At 36.5% G+C, this 16,919-nt stretch overlaps 2 protein-coding genes across 3 annotated transcripts in view; both read left to right on the top strand.

Annotated features, from left to right (window-relative positions):
* The first annotated feature begins 279 nt into the window (after positions 1 to 279).
* LOC135536311 (NACHT, LRR and PYD domains-containing protein 1 homolog) lies at positions 280 to 6,178 on the top strand. The gene is made up of 7 exons (XM_064962665.1): positions 280 to 300; positions 3,072 to 3,136; positions 3,261 to 3,475; positions 3,668 to 3,927; positions 4,045 to 4,179; positions 5,673 to 5,805; positions 5,887 to 6,178. The coding sequence occupies exons 2-7, from the start codon at positions 3,129 to 3,131 to the stop codon at positions 5,922 to 5,924; spliced, it is 789 nt and encodes a 262-aa protein (XP_064818737.1). The 5' UTR covers positions 280 to 300; positions 3,072 to 3,128; the 3' UTR covers positions 5,925 to 6,178.
* Positions 6,179 to 16,845: 10,667 nt separating this feature from the next.
* Positions 16,846 to 16,919, top strand: part of LOC135536312 (NACHT, LRR and PYD domains-containing protein 5-like) — a 50,006-nt gene continuing 49,932 nt past the window's right edge. For both annotated transcript variants that reach the window (XM_064962666.1, XM_064962667.1), the window contains exon 1: positions 16,846 to 16,913. The gene's annotated coding sequence lies outside the window, so the exon portion shown is untranslated. The remainder of the gene's footprint in view (positions 16,914 to 16,919) is intronic.

The following is a 16,919-nucleotide window of genomic DNA, read 5'->3' on the forward strand; positions in this document are numbered from 1 at the left end:
ATTGTTATGTTACTTTATTTTTACTTAAGAAAATATTTACTAAATATACTAAACTCTATTTCCTTAAACTGCACTGTTGGTTAATAAGGGCTTGTAAGTAAGCATTTCACAGTAAGGTCTACACCTGTTGTATTCGGTGCAGATACCATTTGATTTAATTAATGAGTGTACATTCTGAGACTGTTGCTTAGTTATATTCATTTTTATTACAAGTCTATTTAATAATTATGAATTCATTATTACATTGTCAATTTTAACCAACTAACTTCATTTAGCTGTAAGACTTGTGACCATGTTGAGGTAAGTCATAATGTCAATTCTTACTTTTACATACCTGCAGGAGTCAGGTACAGCCTCAAAGCCAGGTGTGTACTGACCAACCATTCATACTGGGATATAGACAGTCCTGTGTTCTGCTTTAGTAATATAAGCACAGTCTCAAAGCCAGGTGTGTACTGACCAACCATTCATACTGGGATATGACAGTCCTGTGTTCTGCTTTAGTAATATAAACACAGTCTCAAAGCCAGGTGTGTTGACCAACCATTCATACTGGGATATAGACAGTCCTGTGTTCTGCTTTAGTAATATAAACACAGTCTCAAAGCCAGGTGTGTACTGACCAACCATTCATACTGGGATATAGACAGTCCTGTGTTCTGCTTTAGTAATATAAACACAGTCTCAAAGCCAGGTGTGTACTGACCAACCATTCATACTGGGATATAGACAGTCCTGTGTTCTGCTTTAGTAATATAAATACAGTCTCAAAGCCAGGTGTGTACTGACCAACCATTCATACTGGGATATAGACAGTCCTGTGTTCTGCTTTAGTAATATAAATACAGTCTCAAAGCCAGGTGTGTACTGACCAACCATTCATACTGGGATATAGACAGTCCTGTGTTCTGCTTTAGTAATATAAACACAGTCTCAAAGCCAGGTGTGTACTGACCAACCATTCATACTGGGATATAGACAGTCCTGTGTTCTGCTTTAGTAATATAAACACAGTCTCAAAGCCAGGTGTGTACTGACCAACCATTCATACTGGGATATAGACAGTCCTGTGTTCTGCTTTAGTAATATAAACACAGTCTCAAAGCCAGATGTGTAGTGACCAACCATTCATACTGGGATATATACAGTCCTGTGTTCTGCTTTAGTAATATAAACACAGTCTCAAAGCCAGGTGTGTACTGACCAACCATTCATACTGGGATATAGACAGTCCTGTGTTCTGCTTTAGTAATATAAACACAGTCTCAAAGCCAGGTGTGTAGTGACCAACCATTCATACTGGGATATAGACAGTCCTGTGTTCTGCTTTAGTAATATAAACACAGTCTCAAAGCCAGGTGTGTACTGACCAACCATTCATACTGGGATATAGACAGTCCTGTGTTCTGCTTTAGTAATATAAACACAGTCTCAAAGCCAGGTGTGTACTGACCAACCATTCATACTGGGATATAGACAGTCCTGTGTTCTGCTTTAGTAATATAAACACAGTCTCAAAGCCAGGTGTGTACTGACCAACCATTCATACTGGGATATAGACAGTCCTGTGTTCTGCTTTAGTAATATAAACACAGTCTCAAAGCCAGGTGTATAGTGACCAACCATTCATAATGGGATATAGACAGTCCTGTGTTCTGTTTGAAGGCATGCAGGATTTTTAGCTGTTTTCATATGTTGTCATTAGACTGTTTAAAACTTTTTATGGTCAGTTGGGACGGTAGTGTCCCACCTGGCCAACAGCCGGTGAAATTTCAGAGCGCGAAATTCAAACAGAATTATAAATATTTAACTTTCATAAAATCACAAGTGTAACACATCAAAATAAAGCTTAACTTCTTCTTAATCCAGCCGCTGTGTCAGATTTCAAAAAAGGCTTTACGGCGAAAGCAAACCATGCGATTATCTGAGGACAGCGCCCCGCATTCAAACACATGAAAAACATATTTCAACCAGGCAGGTGCGACACAAAAGTCAGAAATAGCGATATAACAATGCCTTCGATGATCTTCTTCTGTTGGCACTCCAAAAGGTCCCAGTTACATCACAAATGGTCCTTTTGTTCAATAATATCCTTCTTTATATCCATAAAAACTCAGTTTAGCTGGTGCGCTTCAGTCAATAATCCACCCAGTTTCCCTCCATCAAAATGCATACAAAAATGAATCCCAAATGTTACTAATAAACTTACCCAAACAAGTCAAACAACGTTTATAATCAAACCTTAGGTACCCTAATATGTAAATAATGATAAAATTTAAGACGGAGAATCGTTATTGTCTTTACCGGAGAAAAATACCAAAGAACGCGCTCTCTTCCACTTGGAAACACTACAGCCAAAATGGGAACCACCTAGAAAAACTACAATTTCTGGCAAATATTTCCAAAACCCAAAATGGAAGCCACAAACTACAACTTCTCCCTCATTTGCCTGAAACTCTTTCTGAAGACTGTTGATATCTAGTGGAAGCCCTAGGAACTGCAATCTGGGAAATGAAGTCAGACTGTTGACATCTAGTGGAAGCCCTAAGAACTGCAATCTGGGAGGACTTGGCCTTAGAATAAAAGTGATAGCCATTGAAAATAGGGGTAGGCTGATTAAAAAAAAAAGTATTTAAAAAAAATAAATACATTTTGGTTTGTCCTCGGGATTTCACCTGCCATATCAGTTCTGTTATACTCAGACATTTAATAGTTTTAGAAACGTTAGTGTTTTCTTTCCAAATCTACAAATTATATGCATATCCTAGCTTCTGGGCCTCAGTAACAGGCAGTTTACTTTGGGCCAGCTTTTCATCTGGACGTCAAAATACCGCCCCCTAGAGGTTAATTGATATATCACCAGCATTCCATGTAACGTTGAATAAATACATTATATTAGTTACTTTGGTTAAAGGGCCAGTTTCCCAGACACAAATTAAGTCTAGTCCTGGACCTTAAAGAACTTTCTATTGAAACTTCCATTGAGCATGCTTTTTAGTCCAGCACTAGACTCAATCTGTGTCCAGGAAACAGGCCCCATATGTATTACTGACATGCTTGTCCTTGTTCAGGACTCCACACACAGACTTCCGATTGAACCCTTGACTTCCACTGTCCAGGGAGTGACAATGTTCAGGTAAAATAACTACTTTCATTCCACTTGCTAGTGTATTTCCCCATTACCTTAGGGAATAGTCTTCTAATCCAACCTCTCCATTTGACCATGGACCCTCTCTACCACATCTTGTTGTTGCCCTCAGGCACAGGACACCCAGAGGGAGTTATGAGTGCACAGTGTCTGGGCTCCGCTGGCTGTGTGAGAGAGATGTCATTCTGAAGTATCACTTCAGGAACTGGGAACCCTACAGTCAACTTCTGAAAGACATGCGGTACACACAAGGTGGTCCATTGCTGGACATCACTATGGAGTTAGGTGAACTGGAGGAAGTTCATCTGCCACATTTTGTCTGTTTAGGTAAAACCATATAGAAATAGTATTCAGAAAGACATTTCCATGTAACTGAGTTTCACTTCCTGAATGAATGAATGAATGAATGAACTATTCTGGGAGTTTGAGTTTACTGTGATCTGGCTCTGCATATTCTTTGTCTTTTAGTTAGAAAGACATTGTATTATTCATCCATCTCCTTTGTATTGTGTTGTTCAGGGACCAACCCTTCCCTGAGGAATGAGATGAAGATTCTTCATGTAGAGGAACATGGAGTGTCTTTAGAGGAAGTGCATGAGGTCACCAGATTCCATGTTAAGATTCTCCATCCCAAGTTCTCATCGGTCTCTGTGGTCCTGAACAAAATCGCCTGTTGGAACGTAGATGTCCACTGTGACGTGGTCCTCTATTTGGCAGTAAAAAGGTCAACAGTCATTTCAAGGCTGTACCTGCTCCTCAGAAACTCCAGTCAGAAAGAAGTGAGGCACTATCATTAAAATGTGTAATACAATAGAAACTATGACCCAACATTTACCTCAATTAGCTGCAAATTGTGTGAATTGTTCTGACTGACTACTACATTGCTCATTTTGTAGGCTGTTCAGGACCGGGAGAAAAATCAGCTGTCCCAAGGATATTCTGAATTTCTCCTGTCAAGTCCAAACGGGTCCTTAAAGCTGAACAGTTGGTTTGCACTCAAGAATCCCCTCTCCACCTCCATCAATCCAGAGGTACAGTTTTAGCAGGCTGAGGACATGAATCTGTCATTTTGTATATGTCATGGTGTGACATCATCATTAATGTGATGACTGTTATTTATTGAATCAACTATGTTTATTTGTTACCTGATTTAAAAAATAAAATAAAAAGATGAATCATGTAGCAATTAACTCATTAGGAAATTGGGGCACCACGGAAGATGTTTAATGAGTTACCATCTCCTGAATTAAACTCGAGAAGATATATGTCTCTCGATAAGTCACTTATCAATCATTACCTCATTATCAGTCTCATTCTGAACGTCGCAGACCTCTTGAATCTGCAAGAACCCTTTCTGATCATTCACCAATTTATTTAAATGATTTTACTAATTAACTAATTAATAACACAGAATACACACTTACATTAAGATGAAAGTCCCTAGTGGACTGAAACGATATGACGGCTCGTTACACAATGGAAAGGAAAGGGGATGGAGAAAGATAGAGACAAAGAGAGTCAACACTTGGATACATTTGAAAGCTCACAGTAATCAGAGTACGTAGCACCCCAAGCAATGTAATGCAATGTATATATTTTAGGTGTAGATGTCTTTGTTTGTCGTCTCTCTGTTTTAACCAATCAACTCTATAGGGGCGGGGTCGTTGTAGTTCACGCTTCGGTGTAAGGCTCAGCTTGTCCACCAGGGATCACAATGTCCTTCTTCTAGTCAAAGTTCGAGGACCACTTGTACATGTTACAGCTGCAGACTGAATGTTTCTGGACTCATAGTGGAGGTTTATCTTCTCACCTCGTGTTGTTTTTTTTCAGAGTTTCCAACCATTTTCGGGAACGTTCAGCTCACGCTGTCTGTCTGCTGGTCCCATATGTTAATTCTTAGTCAGTCCTTTAAAGCTCTCTGGCCAGAAAGGGGCGGTTCCATCACAATGACCTCATTTGGGGGCGTCGCTTAGTTTTATGTGCAGCGGACACGAAAAACTGTGATCTCCTTAGAAAACGAATATAACATTCCTATCTTAACAAAAATAGTTTCATTGTTCTTCATATTTCCTACACAACATAAAGGATGTAATCCTGACAGTGTGAAAGATAATGAGGTTTTTATTGACATCACAAAATAATAAACAATACGACATGATTATTCTTTAGATCCCCCACCGACCATTCCTCACATTTCTATCATTTAAATATTGTTCCAAGAGTCACTTTTTTTTTTTTTTTTTTTTGGACGTTTTTATAGTTTTGTCGGGAAAAGTTTCCTGGAGGTCAAAGGTATTCCTGAAGAGCGGGAGATTTCCCTCCTGACTAATTCATGACCGGGTGTTAAGGTGTCAAAACCCGGCCTTCCTCTGGGAAAGAGGTCTGGCTATCTGTCAGCCATTTGCCAAGCTGATCTGAGGCCTTGGATCCTCAGCCTGGAGAGTCATGACAATGTGAATAATTGGAATATCATTCTATTTCTCTGTCTGTTGTCTCAATCGTTGCACCATATGGCCTCCTACAGAAGATTCAGCTGTTGCCTGCAGACACCACACCAAGCTGTTGTAAGATGATAATGGGAAACACAGGGGTGGACATTGAGATGGAGTTAATCGGGGATGATGAGAGGACAGCGTGGAGAGATATGCTACAAGCAGGTAGGAGAATATGTCAATCATAACTGTTATTTTTTGACCGATGCTATTTAGAGTGATATAACCTATTTCTGTTTCTTTCAGATGTGTACATCACTGACACTCATTCAACTAGTAAGTAAACATGAGAGATGCAAACCAATGACTTGAGGGTCAGTCAACATGGTTTACTGTAGGACTTGGACTCGTCCTGATTTATAAAAGACTGTCTTCAAGAACAATGACATCTCCTCCAGGACTTGATGTAGATCAGCCTGGTTCTGAATGACCCAATGACATCTCCTCCAGGACTTGATGTAGATCAGCCTGGTTCTGAATGACCCAATGACATCTCCTCCAGGACTTGATGTAGATCAGCCTGGTTCTGAATGACCAAAATGACATCTCCTCCAGGACTTGATGTAGATCAGCCTGGTTCTGAATGACATTGACATCTCCTCCAGGACTTGATGTAGATCAGCCTGGTTCTGAATGACCAATGACATCTCCTCCAGGACTTGATGTAGATCAGCCTGGTTCTGATGACCCAATGACATCTCCTCCAGGACTTGATGTAGATCAGCCTGGTTCTGAATGACCCAATGACATCTCCTCCAGGACTTGATGTAGATCAGCCTGGTTCTGAATGACCCAATGACATCTCCTCCAGGACTTGATGTAGATCAGCCTGGTTCTGAATGACCCAATGACATCTCCTCCAGGACTTGATGTAGATTAGCCTGGTTCTGAATGTCCCAATGACATGGTAGAATGGATAGCAACAGTGTTGGGGTACAAAATACAAAAATAACTGTACAAATGTTATGGAGACACAAAGTGTAAAAACATTGAATATAAGAAGAATAATTGGAATAATTTGGACTGGAGAGACCTGCTCCTAGATCAACACGCCTATTCAATGTTTAGGATTACCCTGAATGCTCCCCCCCCCCAAAAAAAACAGGGTAGGGACCTACCTGAATTTGTCCAAAATAAACAATTTTGCAACTATTTGCAACAACTATTTTGTTTTCAAAACGTTGTGCCACTGTGGGTGACTAATGAATACACCCCTGATCTGACTGGGCTGTAAATCTTTGTCAAAAAAGCAGACCCTCACATGTCTTAGTTTCTTTACTACACACATATACATGTATACACACACATTTGCATGTGCCATATATATTTTTTATTGTGCTGTGTTTTACTAAATGTTTGAATCTTTCTAATCGTATAGTATCCACATATTGTGAGCTGAAGATGAAAACCTTTCCTGCGAGTATTATTATATATTATTATATAGTATATATTATATAGTATTAATATATATTATTATATAGTATATATTATATTATATATTATTATATAGTTATATATTATATTATATGGCATTATTATATATTATTATATAGTATATATTATATAGTATTATTATATATTATTATATAGTATATATTATATAGTATTATTATATATTATTATATAGTATATATTATATAGTATTATTATATATTATTATATAGTTATATATTATATTATATAGCATTATTATATATTATTATATAGTATATATTATATAGTATTATTATTATATAGTATTATTATATATTATATAGTATATATTATATAGTATTATTATATATGATATAATATATTCTTATATAGTATATATTATATATTATTATATAGTGGTATTATTATATAGTATATTATATATTATTATATAGTATATTATATATTATATAATATATATTATAAAGTATTATTATATTATTTATTGACTGACTATGGTTTTCCAGATCGCCCAACACTGCTATTTGTAAGGTTCGTTTTAAGTGCATGTGATTTTCTAACCATTCCTGAACCTAATGACCAGAAACTAGCTCCATCAGGGTAATACCGGAATAAATTATCTATTGATTCTGTCTCTTTGCAACAATATCTACAGAGCTGAGATTGTTGTATTGTTGCCCCATATATATATATATATATATATATATATATATATATATATATATATATATATATATATATAGCATTCTGTTGAGGCAATCATTTTATATAATCATTTAAATTGAAAAACTCGTTGAATCAAGTGTTGTTGTTTTTTGTACCAGTTCATAAACCATGTGCCATGGAATTGGTACATCGAAAATCTCCTCCCATTTATTTTGCAAGCTGTCTGTCGCAGCTGTCAACATGTTTGCCCTCAGATGAAACTATTTTTCCATTTATGCCAGTTCCTTTCAGCCAATTTGTATCTTTAACATATTTCCACTTGCTGCCTCCATTTTAAAGTAGTGTTGCAGTCAGTTGGTTGTGAATGTGGATTGAGCAGACATTCCCATATATTTTCCTTTTCCACTTGCTGCCTCCATTCTAGGACACACGTTCCGCTAGCGGAACCCCTCGACAACATTCCGCTGAAAAGGCAGCGCGGAAAATTCATAAATATTTTTTAGAAATATGTAACTTTCACACATTAACAAGTCCAATAGAGCAAATGAAAGATAATCATCTTGTTAATCTGCCCATCAAGTCCGATTTAAAAAATGTTTTACAGCTAAAACACAACATATGATTATGTTAGATTACCGCCAAGTCCAAAAAACACACAGAAAAAAAAATTCTCTGCCATGTTGGTGTGAACAGAAATACGAAACTACGTGATAAATATTCCCTGACCTTTGATGATCTTCATCAGAATGCACTCCCAGGAATCCTAGTTCCACAATAAATTGTTGTTTTGTTCGATAATGTCTGTGCCTCCTCCATTTTAAAGTAGTGCTGCAGTAAGTTGGTTGTAAATGTGGATTGAACAGACATTCCGATATATTTTCAATAACTGCATATGTGACAACTCCATTTCTATTCATAATATCATAAATAAATATAATTAAAAAAAAATTTCATTAAGAATTTTTTTTCAATTAATCAATATATTTGACATTAACCATTACATTTGTCGAAATATTTTTTTCTACCTTTTACGGAGTATAAAACTGAAATTGTAACCAGCTTTGTATGGCTTGTTGAAGAAAGGGCAGTACTTTAAACAAAATGTAATTTTCAATTAGTCAGAAATGAGAAGTTGTAATCTGTATAAACAAAGGATGAGATTTTCTTAATCTACTGGAGAACCATTTTGGGTTTAATTAATTATAATTTATGTATGAGTGAAGCTTTTAGTGAGAGGTTTAAAGCTTTAATTTTTAATTTTAGCCCCGCAAACTCATATTCATTATTTAAATGGGCACGTTTAATTTTGTCTGGCTTAGCATTCCAAATAAAATTCAATACATTTTTCTAAGCAATTAAATATAGTTTTTGGTTCCTAAAATGGTTCCATAATGCTCTTGTTTGAGTTTTAACAAGATAAATATAATGTATTCTGTTTCTGGGTACACAAACCAATCAGAAAGCTAGTTGATGGCCGGTAAACCAATCAGAAAGCTAGTTGATGGCCAGTAAACCAATCAGAAAGCTAGTTGATGGCCGGTAAACCAATCAGAAAGCTAGTTGATGGCCGGTAAACCAATCATAAAGCTAGTTGATGGCCGGTAAACCAATCAGAAAGCTAGTTGATGGCCGGTAAACCAATCATAAAGCTAGTTGATGGCCGGTAAACCAATCAGAAAGCTAGTTGATGGCCGGTAAACCAATCATAAAGCTAGTTGATGGCCGGTAAACCAATCAGAAAGCTAGTTGATGGTCGGTAAACCAATCATAAAGCTAGTTGATGGCGGTAAACCAATCAGAAAGCTAGTTGATGCTCGGTAAACCAATCATAAAGCTAGTTGATGGCGGTAAACCAATCAGAAAGCTAGTTGATGGCCGGTAAACCAATCATAAAGCTAGTTGATGGCGGTAAACCAATCAGAAAGCTAGTTGATGGCGGTAAACCAATCATAAAGCTAGTTGATGGCCGGTAAACCAATCAGAAAGCTAGTTGATGGCCGGTAAACCAATCATAAAGCTAGTTGATGGCCGGTAAACCAATCAGAAAGCTAGTTGATGGCCGGTAAACCAATCATAAAGCTAGTTGATGGCCGGTAAACCAATCAGAAAGCTAGTTGATGGCCGGTAAACCAATCATAAAGCTAGTTGATGCCGTATGAACCTAAAGTGGTCTTGGTGATATCAACCCTCCTCCCAGAGAGCAACTGGGTCTGCAGGCTTTTGCTTCAGCCCTGCTCGAACACACCTCATTCTGCCAGTCAAGGTTCTGATTAGACTGATTAGTAGAATCAGGTGTTAGAGCAGGGTTGGAGTAAAAGCCTGCACGGCCAGTAGCATCTCTCCAGGAGAGATGCTACGTTTTAATTCTACATATTCCTCTATCTCCATGGTTACCCCGGAACATGACCATCGACCTTTACTGATCAGCCAAAGCTGTCCCAAATGGCATCCTATTCCCTATACAGAGAACTTAGCTCTACACAGCACTACATAGGGAATAAGGTCCTGGTTTAAAGTAGTGCTCTATATAGGGAATAGGGCCCTGGTCTAAAGTAGTGCACTACATTGAGAATAGGGCCCTGGTCTAAAGTAGTGCACTACATAGAGAATAGGGCCCTGGTCTAAAGTAGTGCACTATATAGGGAATAGGGCTCTGGTCTAAAGTAGTGCACTATATAGAGAATAGGGCTCTGGTCTAAAGTAGTGCACTACATAGAGAATAGGGCCCTGGTCTAAAGTAGTGCACGATATAGGGAATAGGGCCCTGGTCTAAAGTAGTGCACTACATAGAGAATAGGGCTCTGGTCTAAAGTAGTGCACTATATAGGGAATAGGGCCCTGGTCGATACTAGTACACTACATAGAGAATAGGGCCCTGGTCTAAAGTAGTGCACTACATAGGGAATAGGGCCCTGGTCTAAAGTAGTGCACTACATAGGGAATAGGGCTCTGGTCTACAGTAGTGCACTACATAGAGAATAGGGCTCTGGTCTACAGTAGTGCACTACATAGAGAATAGGGCCCTGGTCTATAGTAGTGCACTATATAGGGAATAGGGCTCTGGTCTAAAGTAGTACACTACATAGAGAATAGGGCTCTGGTCTAAAGTAGTGCACTATATAGGGAATAGGGCCCTGGTCGATACTAGTACGTTACATAGAGAATAGGGCTCTGGTCTAAAGTAGTGCACTATATAGGGAATAGGGCTCTGGTCTAAAGTAGTGCACTATATAGGGAATAGGGCTCTGGTCTAAAGTAGTGCTTATCCTTTAACTTGGTGAGTATTCCACCACACTTCTGTCTGTTCCCCATTGGTTGGCTGGGAAGCCTGTACACATTCATCTAATACACACACACATTAAGAATGAGACACACACACAGAGAGTGCAGTAACGCAAAAACATCTACTGCCCCGCGTCACTGAACAGGTAAACAAACACCAGAACAGGTAACCAAAACAACAGGGTGAAGAAAAACCAAAGTAGTACATTATATAAGGAGAAGGGTGCAATTTGAGGGTATAACCACAGACTACAGAGTTTGTGTGATTGTCTCTGGTTTAGAGGTGACAGTCTCGTGTGTCGAGATGAAAGGGGAGTCTAGAACTGTGTTCAAATACCCACACTAACATACTGTAGGCTACACACTTAATGAGGATATACTACATACTAATAGTTCATTTTAGTATACTGTATACTAATGAGTATATACTACATACTATTAGTTCATTGTAGTATACTGTATACTACATACTAATAGTTCATTTTAGTATACTGTATACTACACACTTAATGAGGATATACTACATACTATTAGTTCATTTTTGTATACTACATACGTAATGATTATATACTACATACTATTAGTTCATATTAGTATACTGTATACTACATACTATTAGTTCATATTAGTATACTGTATACTACATACTAATAGTTCATTTTAGTATACTGTATACTACATACTTAATGAGTATATACTACATACTATTAGTTCATATTAGTATACTGTATACTACATACTTAATGAGTATATACTACATACTATTAGTTCATTTTTGTATACTACATACGTAATGATTATATACTACATACTATTAGTTCATATTAGTATACTGTATACTACATACTTAATGAGTATATACTAATAGTTCATTTTAGTATACTGTATACTACATACTTAATGAGTATATACCACATACTATTAGTTCATTTTAGTATACTGTATACTACATACTAATGATTATATACTACATACTAATAGTTCATTTTAGTATACTGTATACTACATACGTAATGATTATATTCTACATACTATTAGTTCATATTAGTATACTGTATACTACATACTTAATGAGTATATACTAATAGTTCATTTTAGTATACTGTATACTACATACTTAATGAGTATATACTACATACTATTAGTTCATTTTAGTATACTGTATACTAATGAGTATATACTACATACTATTAGTTCATTGTAGTATACTGTATACTAATGAGTATATACTACATACTATTAGTTCATTGTAGTATACTGTATACTACATACTAATAGTTCATTTTAGTATACTGTATACTACACACTTAATGAGGATATACTACATACTATTAGTTCATATTAGTATACTGTATACTACATACTATTAGTTCATATTAGTATACTGTATACTACATACTAATAGTTCATTTTAGTATACTGTATACTACATACTTAATGAGTATATACTACATACTATTAGTTCATATTAGTATACTGTATACTACATACTTAATGAGTATATACTACATACTATTAGTTCATTTTTGTATACTACATACGTAATGATTATATACTACATACTATTAGTTCATATTAGTATACTGTATACTACATACTTAATGAGTATATACTAATAGTTCATTTTAGTATACTGTATACTACATACTTAATGAGTATATACCACATACTATTAGTTCATTTTAGTATACTGTATACTACATACTAATGATTATATACTACATACTAATAGTTCATTTTAGTATACTGTATACTACATACGTAATGATTATATTCTACATACTATTAGTTCATATTAGTATACTGTATACTACATACTTAATGAGTATATACTAATAGTTCATTTTAGTATACTGTATACTACATACTTAATGAGTATATACCACATACTATTAGTTCATTTTAGTATACTGTATACTACATACTATTAGTTCATTTTAGTATACTGTATACTACATACTTAATGAGTATATATTATTAGTTAATTTTAGTATACTGTATACTACATACTTAATGAGTATATACTATTAGTTCATTTTAGTATATTGTATACTATATACTTAATGAGTATATACTATTAGTTAATTTTAGTGTACTGTATACTACATACTTAATGAGTATATACTACATACTATTAGTTCATTTTAGTATACTGTATACTACATACTATTAGTTCATTTTAGTATACTGTATACTACATACTTAATGAGTATATACTAATAGTTCATTTTAGTATACTGTATACTACATACTTAATGAGTATATACCACATACTATTAGTTCATTTTAGTATACTGTATACTACATACTATTAGTTCATTTTAGTATACTGTATACTACATACTTAATGAGTATATATTATTAGTTAATTTTAGTATACTGTATACTACATACTTAATGAGTATATACTATTAGTTCATTTTAGTATATTGTATACTATATACTTAATGAGTATATACTATTAGTTAATTTTAGTGTACTGTATACTACATACTTAATGAGTATATACTACATACTATTAGTTCATTTTAGTATACTGTATACTACATACTATTAGTTCATTTTAGTATACTGTATACTACATACTTAATGATTATATACTACATACTATTAGTTCATTGTAGTATACTGTATACTACATACTAATGATTATATACTACATACTATTAGTTCATTTTAGTATACTGTAACCGACCAGCTCTTTGCTTTCTCTACCGGAAGTTGATGCTGTTGCTATGCAACCTCTTGCTAGCTAGTTAGCGTAACACATTACTAGTTAGACATTGTTCGACTTTTGGGTGTGTTATTAAATTCAATCTGGACGCTCAGACAGAGGAGTAGGGTTGATTTGAGCTTTCTGGTGCTGCTGGACGCTTAAACAGAGGACTAGGGATGATTTGAGCTTTCTGGTGCTGCTGGACGCTCAGACAGAGGAGTAGGGATGATTTGAGCTTTCTGGTGCTGCTGGACGCTTAAACAGAGGACTAGGGATGATTTGAGCTTTCTGGTGCTGCTGGACGCTCAGACAGAGGAGTAGGGTTGATTTGAGCTTTCTGGTGCTGCTGGACGCTTAAACAGAGGACTAGGGATGATTTGAGCTTTCTGGTGCTGCTGGACGCTCAGACAGAGGAGTAGGGATGATTTGAGCTTTCTGGTGCTGCTGGACGCTTAAACAGAGGACTAGGGATGATTTGAGCTTTCTGGTGCTGCTGGACGCTCAGACAGAGGAGTAGGGATGATTTGAGCTTTCTGGTGCTGCTGGAAACAATTTAATTACGCTTTTCCCCCGATGTTTACTGACACTGGTCATATGCTAAATGACTTAAATGTAAATGTAATGTAATATTCAACGGGTGTTGAGCGGCTCGTAAATTCATTATTCTGCGCTCTGGTCTCTCAGGCGAGATGCTGTGAAATCGGAGTAGAGAGACAGAGAGAATTTACGAAAACACAAGGACTATACCATTTAGCTAAGCTAAGAATGACGGGAATAATCAAGTCAATAAGCGTTGAGTAGTCAGTTAGCCTGTAGTTAATATACTGACACGTTTGATGTATAAGTAGCCAACTACTGGAGCGTTAGGTAGGTAGCTAACATACCGGTACATACAGCTGTAATGATATGCTGTGTGGTTCGTAAGGACAGCGTAGCTAGCAAATTATCAGCCAACATAACGTGTAAGGTAACTTATTTGAAAAGTAATTACTTTCTTACATTGCTCAACATTTTGTTAACATTTGTCATAATTTGTTAAAGCAATGAATTTGTATCCGCTGTCGTTGGACAACATACTTTCCACTATTTTCTTCAAATCTGAAAACTATGTGAAGCCCCGCCCATTTCATGAAGAATTGCATTATGGGCCCAAAGTACGGAAGTACTGTGCTCTGCTTGTAAACTTCATATTTTGGCGAATAGGTACGAGATCCGGGAACTTTTGGCAAACTAAACTAGATCATACTATGACCAATAAGCATACTATATACTCAAATCACGTCACAAATAGTACGGTCAGTGTGGTTAGTATGAGTATTAGAAAACGGACATCCATCTGAAATGAAACCCTATTGGAGGAGATGAGGGGGGGGGGGGGGGGTTACCATCTGAAATGACTCCCTATTAGAGGAGATGAGGGGGGGGGTTACCATCTGAAATGACACCCGATTGGAGGAGATGAGGAGAGTCTAAGATTACCATCTGAAATGACACCCGATTGGAGGAGATTGTAAACATGTATTGTATATATATTGTAAACATGTATTGTTATGTTATTGGAATGTATTTACTGTATTTGCAAAGTCACTGTGAATGTGTCTGGGAAACTGGCTCTGAGAATTTGGCATTCAACTTAAAACCACATAAATGTATTTGATGAATATATTGTACAGTGTTGTCCTGTTAGAGGTTCATGAGAGAGGCTGAATATCAACACAACTACCTCCGTCTATCAGCAGTTTTCTCAGTGAGAGCCTCATGTCTGGAACACATTGACCATTGACAGACATAAGGACTGTTAACCTGTCACTCCTTTACCAATTACTTGAGAGTGTCTGAAGGACATATAAGGAGCTGTTAACCTGTCACTCCTTTACCAATGACTTGAGAGTGTCTGAAGGACATATAAGGAGCTGTTAACCTGTCACCCCTTTACCAATGACTTGAGAGTGTCTGAAGGACATATAAGGAGCTGTGTGACCTGTCACTCCTTTACCAATGACTTGAGAGTGTCTGAAGGACATATAAGGAGCTGTTAACCTGTCACTCCTTTACCAATGACTTGAGAGTGTCTGAAGGACATATAAGGAGCTGTTAACCTGTCACTCCTTTACCAATGACTTGAGAGTGTCTGAAGGACATATAAGGAGCTGTTAACCTGTCACCCCTTTACCAATGACTTGAGAGTGTCTGAAGGACATATAAGGAGCTGTTAACCTGTCACCCCTTTACCAATGACTTGAGAGTGTCTGAAGGACATATAAGGAGCTGTTAACCTGTCACTCCTTTACCAATGACTTGAGAGTGTCTGAAGGACATATAAGGAGCTGTTAACCTGTCACTCCTTTACCAATGACTTGAGAGTGTCTGAAGGACATATAAGGAGCTGTTAACCTGTCACCCCTTTACCAATGACTTGAGAGTGTCTGAAGGACATATAAGGAGCTGTTAACCTGTCACCCCTTTACCAATGACTTGAGAGTGGCTGAAGGACAAATAAGGAGCTGTTCAACCTACGTTGATCTACCTGCCCAGGGACTACAGTTAAACTAGCTAGCTGGCTAAATCTTTCACATTTACAGAAATTATGATTGATGTGAAGTATCTTTGTCAAATACATTTTCAATAAATGACAGGAAAAGGAATGGAATGTATTTGTCTGTGCGTGTCTATCTCTGAATGTGTGTTGGTCTCTGTGTGTGAATGTGTCTTTGATTAGTGTGATTAGTTCAATGTAACTTCACATTATAAATAGTCTATTTTTAACTTCCTATGCTATACATTATAATCAATATTTTTTGGGGGTTTGCAGAATCATTGTCTGTCATTGGTTACCCATCCTATCATGTTACCATAACAACACAGATATGACCGTCTTGCGTCCTTCTGCCGAACCTGGTTGTTGTCATACTGCCCTCTGCTGGTAGCACTGCAAAACATCACTCAATCAAATCCTGATATAAAATAATACAAAATACACTTTTACCAGGTAGAATATGAATTGATGGGCTGAATTCTGGCATTAAGTGCATGAAAACGTTACATGACATAAATGTGAATATGTAATATAAACTTATATGTGTTGAACCAGCCCACTGTGTTGAAATAGGAAGTACATGTATAAGGAAGTGAAGGAAGAAATGGACAATATCGGTAGAAGAAAACTGTTTCTAAGGTTTGT

Source organism: Oncorhynchus masou, unplaced genomic scaffold, assembly GCF_036934945.1.
Source record: "Oncorhynchus masou masou isolate Uvic2021 unplaced genomic scaffold, UVic_Omas_1.1 unplaced_scaffold_594, whole genome shotgun sequence".
Classification (NCBI taxonomy): Eukaryota; Metazoa; Chordata; class Actinopteri; order Salmoniformes; family Salmonidae; genus Oncorhynchus; species Oncorhynchus masou.